Here is a 17,946-nt window from a genome sequence, read left to right as displayed (position 1 = left end):
GTGTGTGTGTGTGTGTGTGTGTGTGTGTGTGTGTGTGTGTGTGTGTGTGTGTGTGTGTGTGCAGGGAACCCCTACACCCATATGCACTTGCTTGTTGTAATCAAAGCAAAATCTCCTCTCAGATATTTGTTTGGTTTTAAACTGGACAAAACCAGTAAGCTTTGGGGGTCCAAGTGGAAGCTATAAGATGTTAGGAATCTTTGTACACTTTAACTATACAACCTTATATGTTATTCAATGATCAATATCTCCAACCAGTAACGTGCGGCAGTTGTTGCTTCTGTTAGCTCACATGCTTGTCTGACATGAGAACAGAGACTTTCACACCGGTTCTTTGTTCTGCAGTACTTAACATCAACTATACAATGCCAGGTCTCCGCTGCACTAGATTTGCCATTCAGAATCTCGCTTTCAATCTGTCAGCGTCTGTGTACAACTGCAGCTCGACACAACAAAAAGGAGACACTGCGCAGCTATTCAGCAGTTGCATTTTACAAGTTTGGTATGTACCAAGAGGCAGGCGGCTAGATCGGCAGAATAAAGAGACAAAAGCATAAACAACAAATATCAAGTCTCAAAAAAAGCACCCAACACTAACAGAGCCCTAAATTCAAAGTCATAAAGGGTCTTTGGGATGAGCTTAACCTTCAACAGGGAGTGGTAGTGTCGTGATGGTCGCAAATCATTTGTTTGCAGGGAACAAATCTCCAAAAAGAATTATACATTCACTACATTCATCTTACTGCACAAGCAACTCGTTGTTTTTCTTCCACTTCTCTGTCAAACATAAAATCAAATCAGCGTCACTCACCACCTATGGCCAATGACAGCCAATGATGCATGTAAGGGCATGCTGTAAGCTAGCATATGATTGGCTAAGAATTAAACCTGGGACTAAGAGGATAAGCTTACAATGAATAAACAGGGGCTGAGAGCTGGGAAATGCCAGAAGTGTAGGACTGATGGAGTTGGTGAGTTAGTAGGTGAATGAGAGCCTCAGATAGGCTACCTCTTGGTCACGACAGAGTGAGGGACACATGCCGGAAATAACCACTGCAGTATACCGTATACTGACGCAGTGACAGGAGTGAGTTGGTGACTGAACCACAGCAAATATTTAACAATGCCCCCCTCACAAAAAAAGTGAAATTTCTCCCATCACCAGTAACTGACCTTACAAATTCTCTTTTACCAAATGGAAGTAAATCCCTGCAGCTCGTTCCCAAAATCATGTGGAAAGCCATTTCAGTAAAGCGGAGACTGAGGTGTTCACTAAGAACTATTAATGTTACATGTGTTGTGATCTGGCATCCACATATTTATGCAGTTATGCAGTACAGTTGGCCAAAGTTTAACTTGAAAGTCTGTTAGCAAAAGCTGTCTTCAAGTTTTCGTCTGCATAATTTTCTTTTTCTTTTTTTTTGCTTCAGCTTGTGTTCCTTCCCCTGTATGACACACATGTAGAGATTTTGCAGTGATGGGTGTAAAGTAATTTTTTTCAATAGGACTGAAAATACAGAAATAACCTTGGTGTTTATAAAGAAAGAGGGAGAATTTATCTGTTCCAGCAGTCCAGATAATCTACTACTCTCCCTCATGAGGAAGGTAAAAGACACGATGCATTTGTGATCCATCAGAATGGATCACAAATGGGGCTGTTTTTCTGGAATCTTTTCTTAAATAAAGATTTCAAGAAGCCATGGACTAATCCTGCTATTAGACAATGCCAAACGCTAAAACCTGCACGTCCCATAAATTTCCTCAGACTATCAGGGGTTTGTGAATCAGCAGATGAGTCTCTGAACTATTCCAGTCATGAAACTTGGGTTTCACACCAACAGACCACATAAGGTGATGTGATCATTCTCACAAGTGACCTTCCCCCACCACCCCACCCCCATCTCTAATGCCACACTTACACCACTTGTCTCCACCCACCTAAAAAACCATAAACGAACACTTCCTGTTGGTGATTTCACTTCCACGTACACCGCAAACGTTTTTCACAAACCAGTAGCCTTTTCCCGTCTTTACCTGCACATGCATTGCAGGTGATTGTGGAAGATTCTAGCACTGGCTGTTAGATATTTGAATGAAACCTGCTCATTTGCAGCAATTTATTTATCAGGGTGCTCCCTCTGTCTGGCTAGTCCCGGTCCCCTTTCTGTTGATGACGGCGTGTATGGAAGAAACGACGCACTGTCTGGAGATCTGCTCTCATCCTCTCACGCGCTTCATATCCTCCCTTTCCTTTTTGTCTATCCTTGCTTCCTTTATTTCCAGCTCTCGCTTGTTTCTCCCTGTCCTCTCACCTTTCCTCCCTCCGGTATAGCCCTCTTTCGTTGTATTACAGTCCATGGCTGCTGCCTCCACCCCCCCAACCCCCCAAGCCTTGCGCTTCTCCCTCCCACTCCCCCCCCCCCCCCCCCCCTTTCATTTTGGGTTCTCCGACAGTGGTAATGAGATGTTTCATTATTTGCATTTCACAGCTTTTAATAGAGGGAGAATTTAGGCTAAGCCCCGGGTCGTCAGTCAGGGAGTTACCATGGGAGACATAGCAGGCTTAGGGGCCTAGAGAGAAAGATAGCCCAGAAACTACATTCACACACACACACACACACACATCTTGGAGTGTGAAGGAGGAAGACACAGGAAAAAGACAACAGAGAGATGGTCACATGGATCTTCTCACCCTTTTTTTAAAACTCTAAAATAATAAGTAGTGTCACAGGTTGCAAGGCATTTAAGGTGAAGCTGAAACCCAGCCAGGGTATTTAAGGTAAAGGACATCAACACCAGTGTGTTTGAGTCACACCTCTTTCCCACCTCTTTCCCAGTCCATCCTTACTATGAGCGGATTTCCATTAGATCACTCTAGGCTTAACACCTGCCTGGCTGAAGGTGAGAATGCATGGTGCCGGAAAACGTCTGGAGCTGCTTAACCGTATAGATCAGTGGGACGGAATGATGGGAGGGTTGTAGAGGCTGATCTTTTTGGATGTGCAAAAAAACCCCCAAAACAATAAGAAGAAATACAGGTAACTGCATGAAAGTCTTCAGGTGAAAATAAGGGAGGTGCGGGTATTGTTTTTGGTCAGTGTGTGCAAGGTGTGACCAAGGATGGAAAAGCAAGGGATGAAGGGAGTTTTGCTAAGTCTCCCTAAGCCTCCCGGATCCTCTTTGGTCCCTCTCCACATGACATGGCTATCCTTCTTTGAGTCAATCTCTTCCTCCACCTTGGCTCCTTGGATGCCGGCCAGTGAAACAGAGAGTGGGCAGAGAAAGGGAGAGTGAGGTAGAGGTGCAAAATGTGGCATGATTAGAGCTGGTGGGGAAGGTGGAGAAAATAAAGGTGGACAGATGGAGGGCGTGTGATAAAAGAAACAAGGGGAGAAGGGGAGAAAACACAGAAAACCTACAGGGAGATTTAAAGAAGTCAGAAACGGAGATAAAATGACAGACAAGAGATTAGCAATAGTTTTTTTTCAACTGACAATAAAGGAAAAAGCAGCTAAGAACAAGCCAGCTAATAGCTTTGTTGTTTTATTTATTTTTTTTTCTAATTGCTTGCATGCCTGCCTGGGCCTGGCTCTGTGTCATATGCATGTGTTTGAGTATGTGTGTGTTATTTTTGTTCGTGCCCGCCTTGTTGATGGACTGCCACCCTGGCTTGTCCCGGAAGGCTGCCAGCTCCGTCGGATTGGGGATTAACCCCGGGATAATGGCCTTGATGCCCAGTTGAGTGGAAGCAAAGCTGTTTAAAAAATATTGGCTGCCTGAGTCACTCTCCCCTCTCTTCCTGTCTCCCCCTCTTTCTATCTTCTCTCTCCATCGTTCTAGCCTTGGCGTTTCTGTGATTCTCTGCTCTAGCTCTTTTTTTTTTCTCTGTTTTTCAGTGGTCTTTATCTCTTCCATTCTCATCTCTCCAGCTCTACGTTTTTTTCCCTCTGTCTCCCTTTTGACTCTTCACCTTGCTCCGTTTTCGCGTAACCTCGTCCCGCATTCAACGCGACCTCTTGTAGGACCCTGATTTGTAAAGTGTTCGGCGAACATCGATAACACTCATCACACATTCAGTTTTACATTGAAAATAATAAACCTTGAAATTCAATAGAACTTTTTTTGTTTTGTTTTTTAAGTAGTGGAAGCAGTAGATTTGAAACTAGAAAGTAACAGCTGCCCTGTGCCACATGTGTATGTAAGAACAGTGCCTCTATTGTTCAGCCGAATATCATTTTAATTCCCTTTATGCATGTTCTAATTTGTTCCAGTACTTTTCTCTCATTACGCAGAAAAAAAGAGTCCACTCACATTCAAATAAACAAATTCTTACTTCCTCTTATTTTTGTCGGTATTAGTGTCAAAAAGCCACGTAATATAAACAACTTAGTTTTATTCTACTTTGTTTGAAAGGTTAACACAGCACATAATCATTCAGTTCAGACCTGCCACCTCGGTTCCTTTTTCCACAGAAACTGCCTGCTCTGATATGATAGGGTGATGGTGCAAGTCAGTACTAGAAAATATGCAAAAAGGAGCGTGTTGCCTTTTTAGCTTAACTGATAAAATTCTGTAGCTCAGGCATGAAGCCGGGGTGGTTGACAGCATAAATGCCAGCTCTTGGCTACCGAGTCCCGCTTTGATATTCCTCTGCCTACCTCCTTATATTCATTCACTTCTTCAATCTCTGGCCAGTTTCTATTGCATCCTCCCCTGCTGATTGTCAAAGACAGCGCCAAGATAATGATAGGGATGTTAAATGGGGGGAATTCAGTGTAATAAGGCCTGCTTTTGTTTATGAATTAAATGAATTGATCTTGTATTAGTAAAGATAAGAGATCTATTGCAGCACTGTGCCCTTTGGCATGTATTCTGTAATCCGTGCTGTGCTATGTTCATTATTTTGAACATAAGTCTAATATTCGATCTCGTTTAGCTGCCGTTGGTCTCCATAGACTCTTGAAAGAAATATCTGAAACAACAATGTAAATGCAAAACACAGAAAAGTGGTGTAAATGAACCAAACGAATTTTATACGCGCAAAAACAAGTTCACGCTGTACTTTAAATGTTTTTAAAATGTTTTCACTCTCATGATTTGATCAGTTTGTGTTTTTTTCTCTTGATTTATTAATGGCTTTATTTATTTATGTGGCCACTCAAAATGGGGGCTGTGTGAACTCTGTGTTCACTCGGTTTGACATGTCGAACTCATTTTATCAAATAATGAGCTGAATTGTTACATTTGTCGAGCAGAAGGCCACAATTTGAATTTGGAGTGATTAGCTGAGGGTGGCGGTTTTGCGAGCAGCACATTGGCCACTTAATGATAATTTGCCCTGACCAACTGGAAATCCTTTAATTCAAAATAAATACAACTGCAAACTGCCCAGATACTGCTAACATGCACATGAAGGAATTTTAAAGCCAGTTAATCTGTGTACCTGCTGACAGGAATGTTAATGACGGCTGAATCAACAAACACCAAAAGTAAAAGTGTGCTTTTGAGCGAGTTGTATTTACTAAAATATGTCGTGCAATCCCATATTATCACCCTGTGCGAAGATGTTGCACATGTTGTAACTTCTTCATCCAGAGTGATGTGCGAATCCCTCGTGGAATCTCAGCGTTGGCCTGCCGTGAAAGCTCTGTGTTAAACCCTAGTACAAACAAAGTATCGCTCTGCCTTTGATCCACAAGGACCTTGCGCTCCGTCTCCCCTCGGTCCTGTGCGGTCAAGGAGGCAGAGAAGTGGCTCAGAGGGACAGGCTGCATTAAGAGAAACAGAAGAAGGAGGAAGCCCCATTCTCTCACTCCATCACACGTCTCATCTCTTTAGTCGTCTGGCTGGGGCCTAAAGTGACTTTGCCGTGATGTGACCAGGACAAACCGGGTGTGATGCCATGACGGCTCTGCTAAGCGTGTGAACGTGGGTGTTTTTAGTTCTTGCATGTGTATTGTGTATTTAGGGGCAGGGACTGAATGTGTGTGCGTGTTTTGAGGGGAACGGTGCTTTTGATTTTGTATGTGCGCGCGCGCGCGTGTGTGTGTGTGAAGAAAGGAGGGGTTAAGGAGGACAGTCACTTTTGATTTGGCCTCAGAAGGGTGACAGGGACTTGGAGCTCCAGTGGCATGCTTTACTGAAACAATCTTCTCTGACCTCAAACAGGCGCACACAGACTGTCAGCCTGCCTCCTGATGACTTGTTCCTTGCTTCTTTTTCATTATTTATTTTTCACTTTTGCAGTGAAATTTCATATAAGGATGAAAAGCTTTTTCTTCCTGCTGTGTGACAAACATTAAAGCCTGAAAGCAGGCTTTAGTTTCTGTAGCCTTGGTGAGACTGCTAATGCTTTGGATGAGACGCAAAAGTCTCTGGCTCGCTCTCTGTATGGCTGATTGTTTGACAAGTTCATTTTACCTTGCCTTCCATTCTTGCATCAGATATATACAGTATATTTGAAAAAAGTAATGATTTAATATAACTGCAGGCTGTACTCATATTGTAGAAGGGATGGGTTTTGGTCTTGGTGATTCTGGGGTAAAAAGGCGGAGACCTTTAAGGAAGAGAGAAGCTACTATGAACACGATGTTTATGTGTAGCTCAGGATTGGTTCCTCTGGAAAAGGAGTCTTTGACTGGAGGGATTTGGACATGCTGAAATTAAACAAGCCAATTAGGCAAGCAAAGAGTTTAGAGGTCAAAGCGCTCTCCATTAAAGCTGCTTTTCTCTACCTAACGACTAACTCAGTATGTCTCGAGTCTGTTGAGGCAATAAATCTGATTATACCTCTCCCTTTCTTTCTCTTTTGCTCTCAGTCACTGCTGTTTGGGGTTTTTTCTTGTTTTACACTCCACTGGTTGCTGCTTTTGGTAAATCTAAGGCATCATTTAACATGTTTTGGGGTGCAATTCTAGCTGCGCGCTCACATTACGTTCAACCAAACTCAATGACACCTTTTTTGTACCTGGTCTATTGTATCAGAGCACTACCACAGGGCCATTATCATTAGATCTATGGACACCCATCACAGCAGAATATGAAAAGTCGCAACTATACGCTGATAAGGATTGTAAGCTGTATTTAAAATAAGTCAGATCAAATTACAATCACATTTTTTTCCCCCTCATCTCGTGGTGCGTAGCACTGATGCACGATATCTGTGTCAGACGTTTCTGACTTCTCTCAGTTATAGATGTGCAATGAATTTTGTTACAAACTGATTCCTGCACAGGCTGTAACTAATGGTTGTTTTCATCACCTGCTAATCTGCCGGCTTTTTCAACTTAGACGTTAATCCCTCTCTCTACACACCATTAAATAATAATGAACATTCCTATAGTGCAATTTTAGAAAGTCCAAGGTGATTCTTAAGATGTCCTTTGTCCAACTTTGATTTTAAAACCCAAAGAAATTTTGGTTAGTGTGACAAAGAAACACAATTTTTTTTAATTTCTTTTCCTTTTTTTCATGTTACTCATTCAGTCATCTTTGTAACACAGACGGAAACAGAGAGCTGGCTGATCCTAAATGTGTGAGCGAAGACATTATTGCTCCACCTAATGACTTGCTATAGCTGACTTCCTCTAAACTACCAACAAATCTATGTCTGAAATCGTGCTGACCGCTGCTGAACGGTGTGTGTGTGTGCTGTACAGTGACCCTTTATTTCTCCATCCATGTTGGTTGGGAGAAAAAAACGCCAGGCACAGAAACCACAGGAAGATATCTCAGTGAATAAATGACTCCTTTTGTGTTTTATCTGGCTCTGAGAGCAAGTCTATCTTATAGACTTGTCTATACAATTGGATGTGCCAGTGGCCCTGAGAGAAGAAGAGCAGAGGGATGAGGAGCAGAACAGCTATGTCTTTAAAGCTGCTCGGTTTGTCCTCAGAGGTGAGAGGTGAAGACTCTCAATACCTCTATCAGAGCAATGCAGAAAGGAAAAAATATTTCAAGGTTAAACTGCCAATAGATTTTTTCTGAGAAATGTGTGAGCTGGTGGATAAAAGCATTGCGTCAAAACGTACCTTTTGAGACTTTGAGGGACACTGTTATTCTACCTTCACATCCAACTTTCCTCCTCCTCGCAGTTTTTTTTTCTCTCTGACGAACACCAATCACAGCGAAAGGTTTTGAGCGTGCTTTGCATTGATTGTTTTTTTTTTCTACTTGTGCAAGGCAGGCTTCACTAGTTGTCACCATCACTCCATCCACTTGTCCACTGCTGTTCATAGGAGGTGTGTTTGTCCAAGTGGACGTGGGAGACACTGTGGATTTATCTGATCTTACAAGCCATCAGGTTGAGCAGAGCTTTGCTAAACATGACCTGAAGTGTGCCGGCCCCCGAGCAAACGCTGCTGTCACCTTGGCCAACCCGAGCTGTCATCTCTTAGAATGGCCCATGAGAGTTGACAGCTGTGGCGTTCCCAAAACAAATCACTGCTGCGTTTGGTAACACTCTGCGTCCCCACGATTTAGCCCTCACCGAGACAAGAGCAGGAGCGGCGGCTGCTAATGCTCTGGCTAATGTACTGCCTGCATGTGTGGGTCTTCTTCTTCCTCTCTCTCCCTCTCTCTCCCTCTCTCTGTGTGCATGTACATGTTTGTATTTGAAAAATCTTAATGTGGTTTCTCTTTGTTTTCCTGCCACCTTCTTCCCTGGTTCAACATAACGATGTTCACGTCTCCCTTTGTCTCCTTCTTCACTCCCCTCGCTATGGCCTTTTCCTGCAGCGCTTCTCCAGTGTTTGAGCTCACAGTACATCTTATGTGTCACCTAACCTGTGCACAGCAGGCTTTACTGTTTCATCTACATTCAAAGGAAAAAAATGATAAAAAACAAAAAAACAAAAAAACAAAAAGACAAATCAGAAATTGTTATTTGTGTGGCTAAAAGTAGAATCTCTCTTATGAGATAAGAGATTGTAAACATTCAAGTCGTGAGCTTTTTTATGGGATTTAATTTGCAAGAATAACAATAAAATATGACAGTCTTCCGGTTGTACCACCATGAAAGTTAGATCTTTGTTCCCTGACAGTCAAGCCACTCCACAATTTGTCATTAAGGGTCCTTTCTTTGTAGTTTAAAAAAAAAAAAAAAAAACCCTCAGTGTTCGCAAACCTTGACTGAACCGTGCAAGATCACAAACACTGAGGTGAAGGTTCAAGAGTGGATTTCTGTCTTAACTAGACAGCTGATTGAATATTCATAGTCAAAGGGAAACGAGAAAAAAAATAAAAATAAAACAAATAGGAACCGAGGCTGTGTTTATTGATATATGTAATGGTGAAGTGGTCCGTACTAAATGAGTCTGTTTGCTCCCTCAACAACTGTTTTGTGAAAGTGTTACACTTTTTAACTGACATTTTTAATGAGCTTACACATGCTCTCTCTCTCTCACACACACACACACACACACACACACACACACACACACACACACACACACACACACACACACACACACACACACACACACACACACACACACACACACTCGCAGCCACACACACTCCCACACACACATAAATGTACCTGTCAGACACGGTTTAAACACAGAGAATTTTGACTATTTGTTACTGGGCTGTTTTTAGACATCAAACTACGGCATTTGAGATGTGGTTTCCATTGATGTCAGGTTTTTTTGTTTTTTTTATGTCACAGTCATTACTGATATATCCTTACCCTGGCTCATCTATAAAAGAGTGGTTCAGTTAAATTCAATTTTTTTCTCCCCTCGTTACATGAAAATTAAATAAGGTTTGCAAAAGTGGATTAGATTCTATTGCTGCTATATATACATATTTATCTATTTCTCTGCATTGCAGAAACCAGATGTCCGTACTGTACATTTGAAATGGTACACTTAAAATATTTTGATATGTTTTGCAGATTTAGTTGACTGATTGCACGTCGTCTTTAATTTTCCAGCAGATGTTTGGAGGAGAGGCTTTTGTTCAACTACACAGATGAACAACAGGAAGGAGGACATGGAGATCTCGTCTCACTACCGTCAGCTTCTCAGAGAGCTCAATGAGCAGAGGCAGCATGGCATCCTTTGCGATGCCTGTGTCATTGTGGACGGAAAGATCTTCAAAGCTCATAAGAATGTCCTCCTGGGATCGTCACGCTACTTTAAGACTCTTTACTGCCAGGTAAGAGACCTCGTTGGGGCAAAAAAATGATCTTTTACAGATATTTTTCCTTTATAGCATGAGGTAAATATTTTTTTTAAACCACTGCTGTTAATACTCCTTCTTATAACCCTCCAGGTTAAAAAGGGGGCAGAGCCTCACCACCAGACTACTGTCACTCATCTGGATATTGTCACAGCAACAGGCTTCAAAGCCATCCTGGACTTCATGTACTCGGCGCACCTTGCTCTCACCAGTAAGAATGTGATTGAGGTCATGTCAGCTGCCAGCTACCTGCAGATGACAGATATTGTCCAGGCTTGCCACAGCTTCATCAAGGCTGCACTAGACATCAGCATCCGCTCAGAGATGGCTGATGAGCTGGCCGATTTTGAAATGGGCGCTGTGGCTGCTGCTGGCCTAGGTGGAGGCGGGGGCGCTGGAGGTGGTGGAGGAGGAGCTGGTCTACCAGGGGCAGGGGGTGTTGCAGGAGCTGGTTTAGGAGGCGGAGGGGGCATAGTGGGCATGGCGTCTGAAGCCCTTGCTTCCATCATGTCTGGTCGCAGCACCTCTCCTTGGCTGGCTCGCCGGACCAGCCCGGCCAACTCTTCTGGGGACTCAGCCATCGCCAGCTGCCATGAGGGTGGCAGCACGTATGGAAAGGAGGACCAAGAACCACCGAAGAGCCATGAGAGCCAGGAAGAAGCCTGCCATGACTCTCAGCCTGCATGGCCTCACGACTATCGGCCTGGCATCACTGTCAAAGAGGAACAGGTATCCCCTGCCTCCTCCTCTCATCCCCGGGACACTCCCAGGGGGGCAGCCCAAAGCCAGGCGGAGCAAGGGACTGGGGGACCTGGTGGAGGAGGTGGAGAAGGGCCCTGGCAACCTCTGTCAGGATCAGGGCGAAGGAAGAACAGGAAGAACAAGGACACAGTCAGACATATTACCCAGCAGGCTGAGAGGAACTGGGACCGCGAGCGGGACAGAGAGAGAGAAAGAGACAGTAGGCCTGGATCTCCTCTGCCCTCCATGCTGGCTGTAGCTGGATGGAACTACAACGGGCAGGATATCCCAGGTAGGACTGACAAGCTTAGAACACTTTCTCCTATTTGTGGAAAGTTTAAAAGCAGTAATAGTGAAAACAAACCGGGTGTCTTTAGGTCAGAAATGTGGTCTTTAGATTATCAGGTCAACAGAACAGCAGCAGATGGAATTAAATTGGACAGGCTCTCAAAACTGGTAGGATGGAGGGAGGCCAAAGAAAGCCCTTTGTGGTGCTGATTTGATGACTTTGAGGCTTTAGGGTGTCCTGGAGTTGCTAGAGTTTTACAATGCTGGTCCCTACTTAGTTAGTTATCCAGTCATGTAATTAGTGATTACTGGTGAGATAATAAGATCAGGTTATTTAATTGGGTGAGAGTGTCACCTAACACCTAACTGTAGCAAAATCTAATTTATCTTTTAAAAGCCATCTTCTAACCAACAGACCAGTAGATGTGTTGGAGCAATTAAATTGCCTTGTTGACTTTATGTGCATTAGAGTGTGCATGACACTTTACAATACGGTGCATTAGTGCCTAATACTTTCATTCCTGCATGCGTATTTCAATGCATGTCAGCTATCCACAGTTTACTAGTATAAAATGACCTCTTTTCCTCCTCCGGGGTTGAGATTAGCGAGCTTATACACTAACGTGTTAGGCCTAAGATGATTATCTCAAATCTTGGAGGTGTGAGGTGAAGCCTGGGTAAATGCAGATGGATAATGAAATCCTCTCCTTACTGCAGTTTATGTAAGCCACACTCCCACATAAACAAGCAAATGCATATGCAAACACACTCATGAACACATATTTATTTTGAGAAAGCCTGTCTTGATCCTCGGCCTTGTGTGTTTAGTGAATTCCTTTAGACTAAAACTTATACATGAAAAACTTACCTGTCTGTGTGTGTGTGTGTGTGTGTGTGTGTGTGTGTGTTCGTTCACCTCTGTGTGAGTGTGAGCGTGTGTGTGTGTCTATGTGAAGCCCAAGGCGTCGATAGGTAGATCATTAAAAGTAAGGGAAGCTAATCCTGGGCGCATTAAGGGAGTTGGCTGTGAAATGGGCACACGCGTCGCGCAGCGAAAGAAAACAGGATAATTGAATTGACCTGGGTCACTGCACGGATTACCAGCGCGTCCTCGCCATCCCAAGCTCCTCCCCTCTCTCTGGGGTTTAGGGAAGGACCTTCTGGAAAGGGCGAGAGGAGGGAAAAGGAAGAGAGAGTGGCAGATGAGAGGGGTAATGAGAAGGAAAAACGACAGAGACAAAAAGAAACGCACGTTGGAAAGTGCATCGTACCGGGCTTACGAGAGTTAGGCTGTGCATCTCAAAGTCTTCTAAGCAAGGTTATTGCGGTTACTAAAGCTAAAACCGGGAGTGGATATGAAAAACAAAAAAATGTTTTCACAAACTGAAATGGAAATTAAAAATTATACTTCAGAAAGAAGAAGTTTAAGTTAAAGAAAGATTGAATTTGATCAAAAGCATGAGGAGACAGAATTCTTCTTAATTTCTTGCCCTTGGTAAACAACCGCATGTTATAATAAAAAAAGGCCTTTAAAACTAATTAAACCCACTTTGGAAATCAACAAAAAGTAAACTGATTAAATTAATAAAAATGTCCCAGGTCCCTGATTTTGTGATTGTAGTACGGTGCCAGAACCACATGCACTCACAAGCTGAATGGCTCTATTAAGTCCCTTGGCTATAACCATGGTTCTGAGCTGTGGTGGAAAGAAGAGTTTAAGCCTGCCTGTGGTGAAGCAGCCATTAATAAGAAAGGTGTTGTCTCACCTAAAGGTTAGAGGAAGTCTAGTGTTGCTGCTGGTGTAGACTCGCCTGGTGCTCGCCAAAAGGCAACCATTTATCCTCGCTTTCACCCGGGTTTTGGGACTGGGCTCAGCATGGCGAAGAATGGAAGGATTGGGTCTCCTTCAGTTGGATGCCATTTAGCAGTAAAACATCATGTTACCAGTGGGCTTATTTGAGATTTAACAGCGGCAGTTTATATCAGGATGTGTGACACCATATTGTGTATTGAGTCCGTTTGCAGTGGGTGGTGTCTGTGTGCTCAGTAAAAGTTTAGGGGATTGCTGAACAAGTTTAGTGGCCTGATATTAGTCAGGGAGCCTGTACGGGGAGTGGTGATTTGTTTTGGTTGTGGGAGTGCTCCTCTGCTCGTAATGTGTAATGTCCACAAGTTTGTTTGACAAAGTCAGGGTTAAAAATATACAGGATGTCTGTGAGCTTATGAGAGTTAGTGTTCTTAAGTCCTAAGTCCCCCTTAAGTCCAGGATTTTGTCACCTCCAGGCAAAGATCACAATCAGGAGTGAAGCTGTATGGAAATGCCAAAGAATTAGAAAGTGATGCATGATTCTGTTACAGATTTTTCAAATATAATATTAGAAAGCGTTACAGCGATGGCAAAGAGTTACGTCTGTTTTATGACAGATTCTTTGCTGCTACTTGACAAATAAAGAGCTTATAATAATGGAACACTAAAAGCTCCCGCTGACACATAAATAATATTAATTTAAAGATGAAAACAAACAGACCCAACAAACGTAAAACACGTACATACACAGCCTATTGCTGCGATTGTTATCCCTACAAATAGAAAGCCCACACTGCATTATTTTGATGATGTGACCATGGCAGGTCTGCTACTGTATTCTTTAGGCAATAAAGTCTGTAATTACTGAGTCATTCATTCTTTACTTCATTAGTTTTACTGACGTGTGGGATCGAACGCAGTTTATCCTACTGCCAATTATATAAATCAGAGCGCATTTAATGTTTGCCTGATAAACGATTTTCAAGTTTTCCAAATAATTGCCTGAGTTCCTGCTGATTGACTTATAGGCTGTTTTTTATTGTTTTTTTGTAGGGATCATTCTGAATGGTCACATCAGTTGAAAAGAAAAAGCATACATGGCAAGTATGCATAATAATGATGATGATTCATTCCATTCACTCTCACAGTAAGCCAAGACACTGCAAGCAGGCGTTAAATCAGTCACGTTGAAATAAAAATGCAGACATAATAAATGTTACTAATACAACAAAGCCTGCTAAATGTGCTTATTGTGAGGTGGTAGGTTAACGGTTTAGAGTTAGTTCGTTAGTGTGGTGAGGGTGTTGTTTCATGAAGTCCAGTTGTTGCTTGTCATAAAGGGTATCCAGGAGAAAGGGCACCTTCAGTCTTAGATTAGCTTAATTGCTTCATTCTTTATTGATGAGAAGTGCCTAGACGCACTCTCTCCCTCACTCCTTCTCTCCCTCTCTCTCTCATTCATTCATCTGTAATCAGTGTCTATGCTTTGCTATTAGAAACGCTTATATGACGCACAACCACGAGGATTTCACTGGATCATTCTCTAATATAAGGATAATGTATAGCTGCGTAAAGGCTCAGTGTATTAGCGTGCATGAAAATGCCATGTGCCCATGTTGACATAAACAGCTGCGGGAATTAGGATTTGTTTTCTTTAGATCCCCTTCCGTTGCAAGCATCTGCTCTGTTCACTTGATGTCATTATTGAGGCCAGTAAGCACTCAGCATCCTTTTCTCTCCCGTGCTAACGCTTGATCTCCGCATTTCTTACGTTCACCTTGTCTGCCGCCACGAATGTTTGAAACATCACACGTGAAGCCAGAAAAGAAACCAGCCGCGCTTACATCTCAGGGAACTGAAACATGTGTATGTTTCTTTTTTACACAACACTATATTAGAGGCGACAATTTTTGAGGAAGAGAGTTTTTAATAGTCTGTACTTCTTTTGCCTGCATACGTCTCAAACCTTTGAATAATTATCCAAGATTATTTTTAGTTTGGCCCCCGCTGCTTCGTCCAGACCTGGATTAGAAAGCTCCAGCAAATCAAAGACATTGTTTTGAATATCAGGAGTCAATTTTTTATTTTTTTTAATCAGTTTAGTATATTCTTCTGTGGGGCCTTGAGTCAGCCTCTCTTTGTGTAATCCACGCAGGGTGTGCAATCAGTTAATCAATTTGATGAATGTGGTAGCTGTGTTTAAAGGAGGTAAAGTTGGTAGTCTGCTAATCTTGGGCCGGTAGCTCAATCCCCGGCTCCTCTAGTCCGCATGTCAAAGTGTCCCTGGGCAAGAAACTCAACCCCAGCCCTGGCTGCCCTCGATGTGTCAGTGTGTTAGTGGATGCGGCTGTGAGTGGTCCACAAGACTGTAGAGCTGCTACTTAAGTGCAGTTCGTTTGATTAAACAATATTAAATATTTTTTTATTAACCATGAAAGTGAACCTCAAATGTGCATATGAGCGATAATATTCTTGGCAACTCATGAAACGTAAGATTGTGCACACTACACACAATCTCATACAGTATTTATAGATATCGCCAGATATCAGGAAGATGGCTAAGTTGTGACTATATGAGTGTCATTTTGAGACATTATGTGCCGTCTGTGCTCATTTTACTTATTTTATTAAAGTAGGAGTCACTTCTTTGGTTGGTGGATATGACATTTTGGAGGCAGACGTCACCCTTTCTTCTGAACCTGCCCCCTCAGACTGAGAAGAAGCCAGAGCTGCTGAAAACACGAGTTAACGATTGATTAAAAAAAAAAATTCTTGCTGCTTTTATACTTGGGGCAAACACAAACTTGATCTTTATCCCACATAATAACGGCACTGGAAATACTTTTTGCGTGTGTTTTTGCTGGTATTAAAACACACACACACACACACACAGTGACCTTTAGTGGCAGCTTGGGGGATTTTGGCAATGGCCGGTGTGATATACACGCTCACATACACACAGCTTAGAGCATCTGATTATGTAGACGTGAACAGTTCAATCACACGTGGGCTGTTCTTTCCATTTCCCTCTAGCTGTTGCACATTGATTACATCGAGAATCTTTTTTGAAATCCAACATCTTTATCTGACTCTCTTCCTCTCTGCTCTGTGGCCTCAGAGTTCCCCTCCTAAACCACTTATTCACATTCGCTCACACATATACCCACAAAGATGCACTAAAAAGAGTGAAATCGTTTTTCCATAGAAACTCATCCTGTTTATTCGCGCGAGCTCTTAAGCGTTGCAGTTGGTGCTGCGTGTTTTGGCGTCCTCGAGTTCACATTTTCATCCTCTCGTGCTCCGGAGCCTCCTGGAGCCACTCGGGGGCCCGCAGACAGGTGCTCTCAAAATTGCCCTCTACTTTGCACTTCCGCATAAACTTTCTCTAATTTTTTTTCCCTCTTCGTCTCCCTGCGCTCCTCTCCCCAAGTCTCGGCAGTCTAAAGGTGAACACTTGAAATAATGAATCGGATCCCCCTTTCGCCCCCTTCCTCTCTGTATTCCAGTTAAGACTCTCCCCATAGTATTTGCACTTCATTAAACTTGAAATAGGTTTAATATTTAAAACACCATGAACAGATTTCAACCCCCACACCCTTCGAACACCTCTCCACTTTTTCCTCTCCCATCTCCTCGCTCACGGTTTAATAATCTACTCTCATATTTCATCCCTAATTCACTCCTCCTTCATTAAAAACCAAAATAGATTTAATATTTTAGACTGTGTAGACTTAATTTTTAACCCCTTTCTTCATGGCTTAGTGTTTGACACATGACGGGTTAGATAACTACATCATGTTGAGGCCTCTCTTGTCAATCCCCCCGATTCACTTTTTCACTCACTCCAGTTCACTTTTTCTCATGCCTCCTGGTTCATCTTTCTCATTTTTTCCGCCGTCATTCTATTATCAGTTGTGTCTCTCTGCGCCTTTGTACTGCAGACCTCTCTCTATGCCTCTTTCTGTCTCCTCCACCCTCTGTTTGCTCTGCTGCTTTGTCCTCTCTGACTGCATAGCTGATTTTGGACCTTTCCTCCCATCCTATTGACTTCTACGGCCTGTTCACCCCACCTCCTTCAGTTTCCCCCTTCTCCCCTCCATCCTCTCCTTCCCCTTTTTGTCCTTTGCTACCACACATACACAAACTCATTTGCCCCCTTGTATGGTCTTTTATGTTCTCTGGGGAGTTGTGACAGAACACTGCAATACTCTTTTTTCCCCTTTTGCTCTTTCCATCTCCTTTTCAGTCCCCACTAAATTTAAAAAGAAAAAAAGTTCCATTATCACTGTGGTAACCAATCGTTTCTCACCGCCCACCAGCCCTCTTTGTCATATGACCTCACATCCTGCTGGACATTACGGGCAGTCCACCAGCTAAAAGCCCCTTCTCCTACTCCACCACGGCATCACACCACACACACACACACACACACACACACACACACACACACACACACACACACACGTTCACACAATTTTTCACACTCTTGCTGTCTGTCTTTTTCTCTCACAGCACTCTCTCTCTCTCTCTCTCTCTGGGTTCTCAATACTGACACCTGCTCTATTTATACTTCTCTGGCTTTAAAAGAACCATTTTGGACAGGAAGCTGCCCCCTCCCCACTCCTGACCGTGGCTTTTTTCCAGAACGTCAGCACCCCCCACCTCTCTACCTCCTGCCCCTGGAACAATCCAGAGAAGGATTGCTGGGTGGAGGAGAAGAAGAAGAAGAAGGGAAGGATATAGTTTGCGTATGTGTGTGTGTGTGTTGTTGGAGATTGGCTGAGGGGGGGTTAAAGATTAGCCATCCCACCTTGAGTGAACTTGGGTCGTGCCAGCGCGTGTGCTTTAGTCAACCACAGCCCACACACAACCTGTAGACTCTCACCCACTAAAGCGCGGGTATGTAAACGCATACACGCAGCAGCTGG

The 17,946-nt window shown here is 43.2% G+C and overlaps 1 protein-coding gene across 3 annotated transcripts in view; it reads left to right on the top strand.

Annotated features, from left to right (window-relative positions):
• The window catches only part of zbtb46 (zinc finger and BTB domain containing 46), a 63,762-nt gene that overhangs the window by 12,879 nt on the left and 32,937 nt on the right, over positions 1 to 17,946 (top strand). For 2 of the 3 annotated variants that reach the window (XM_080899860.1, XM_080899858.1), the window contains exons 2-3: positions 9,935 to 10,158; positions 10,276 to 11,215. In XM_080899860.1, the coding sequence (XP_080755986.1) occupies positions 9,973 to 10,158; positions 10,276 to 11,215 (1,126 nt within the window). In that variant the 5' untranslated portion in view covers positions 9,935 to 9,972. The remainder of the gene's footprint in view (positions 1 to 9,934; positions 10,159 to 10,275; positions 11,216 to 17,946) is intronic. The other variant, XM_080899859.1, reaches the window with a different exon arrangement.

The sequence above is a fragment of the Rhamphochromis sp. 'chilingali' genome (genome assembly GCF_963969265.1).
Source record: "Rhamphochromis sp. 'chilingali' genome assembly, chromosome: 12".
NCBI classification, from domain to species: Eukaryota; Metazoa; Chordata; class Actinopteri; order Cichliformes; family Cichlidae; genus Rhamphochromis; species Rhamphochromis sp. 'chilingali'.
Note: the sequence above shows the minus strand (reverse complement) of the source record. Positions and strands in the feature narration are given on the sequence as shown.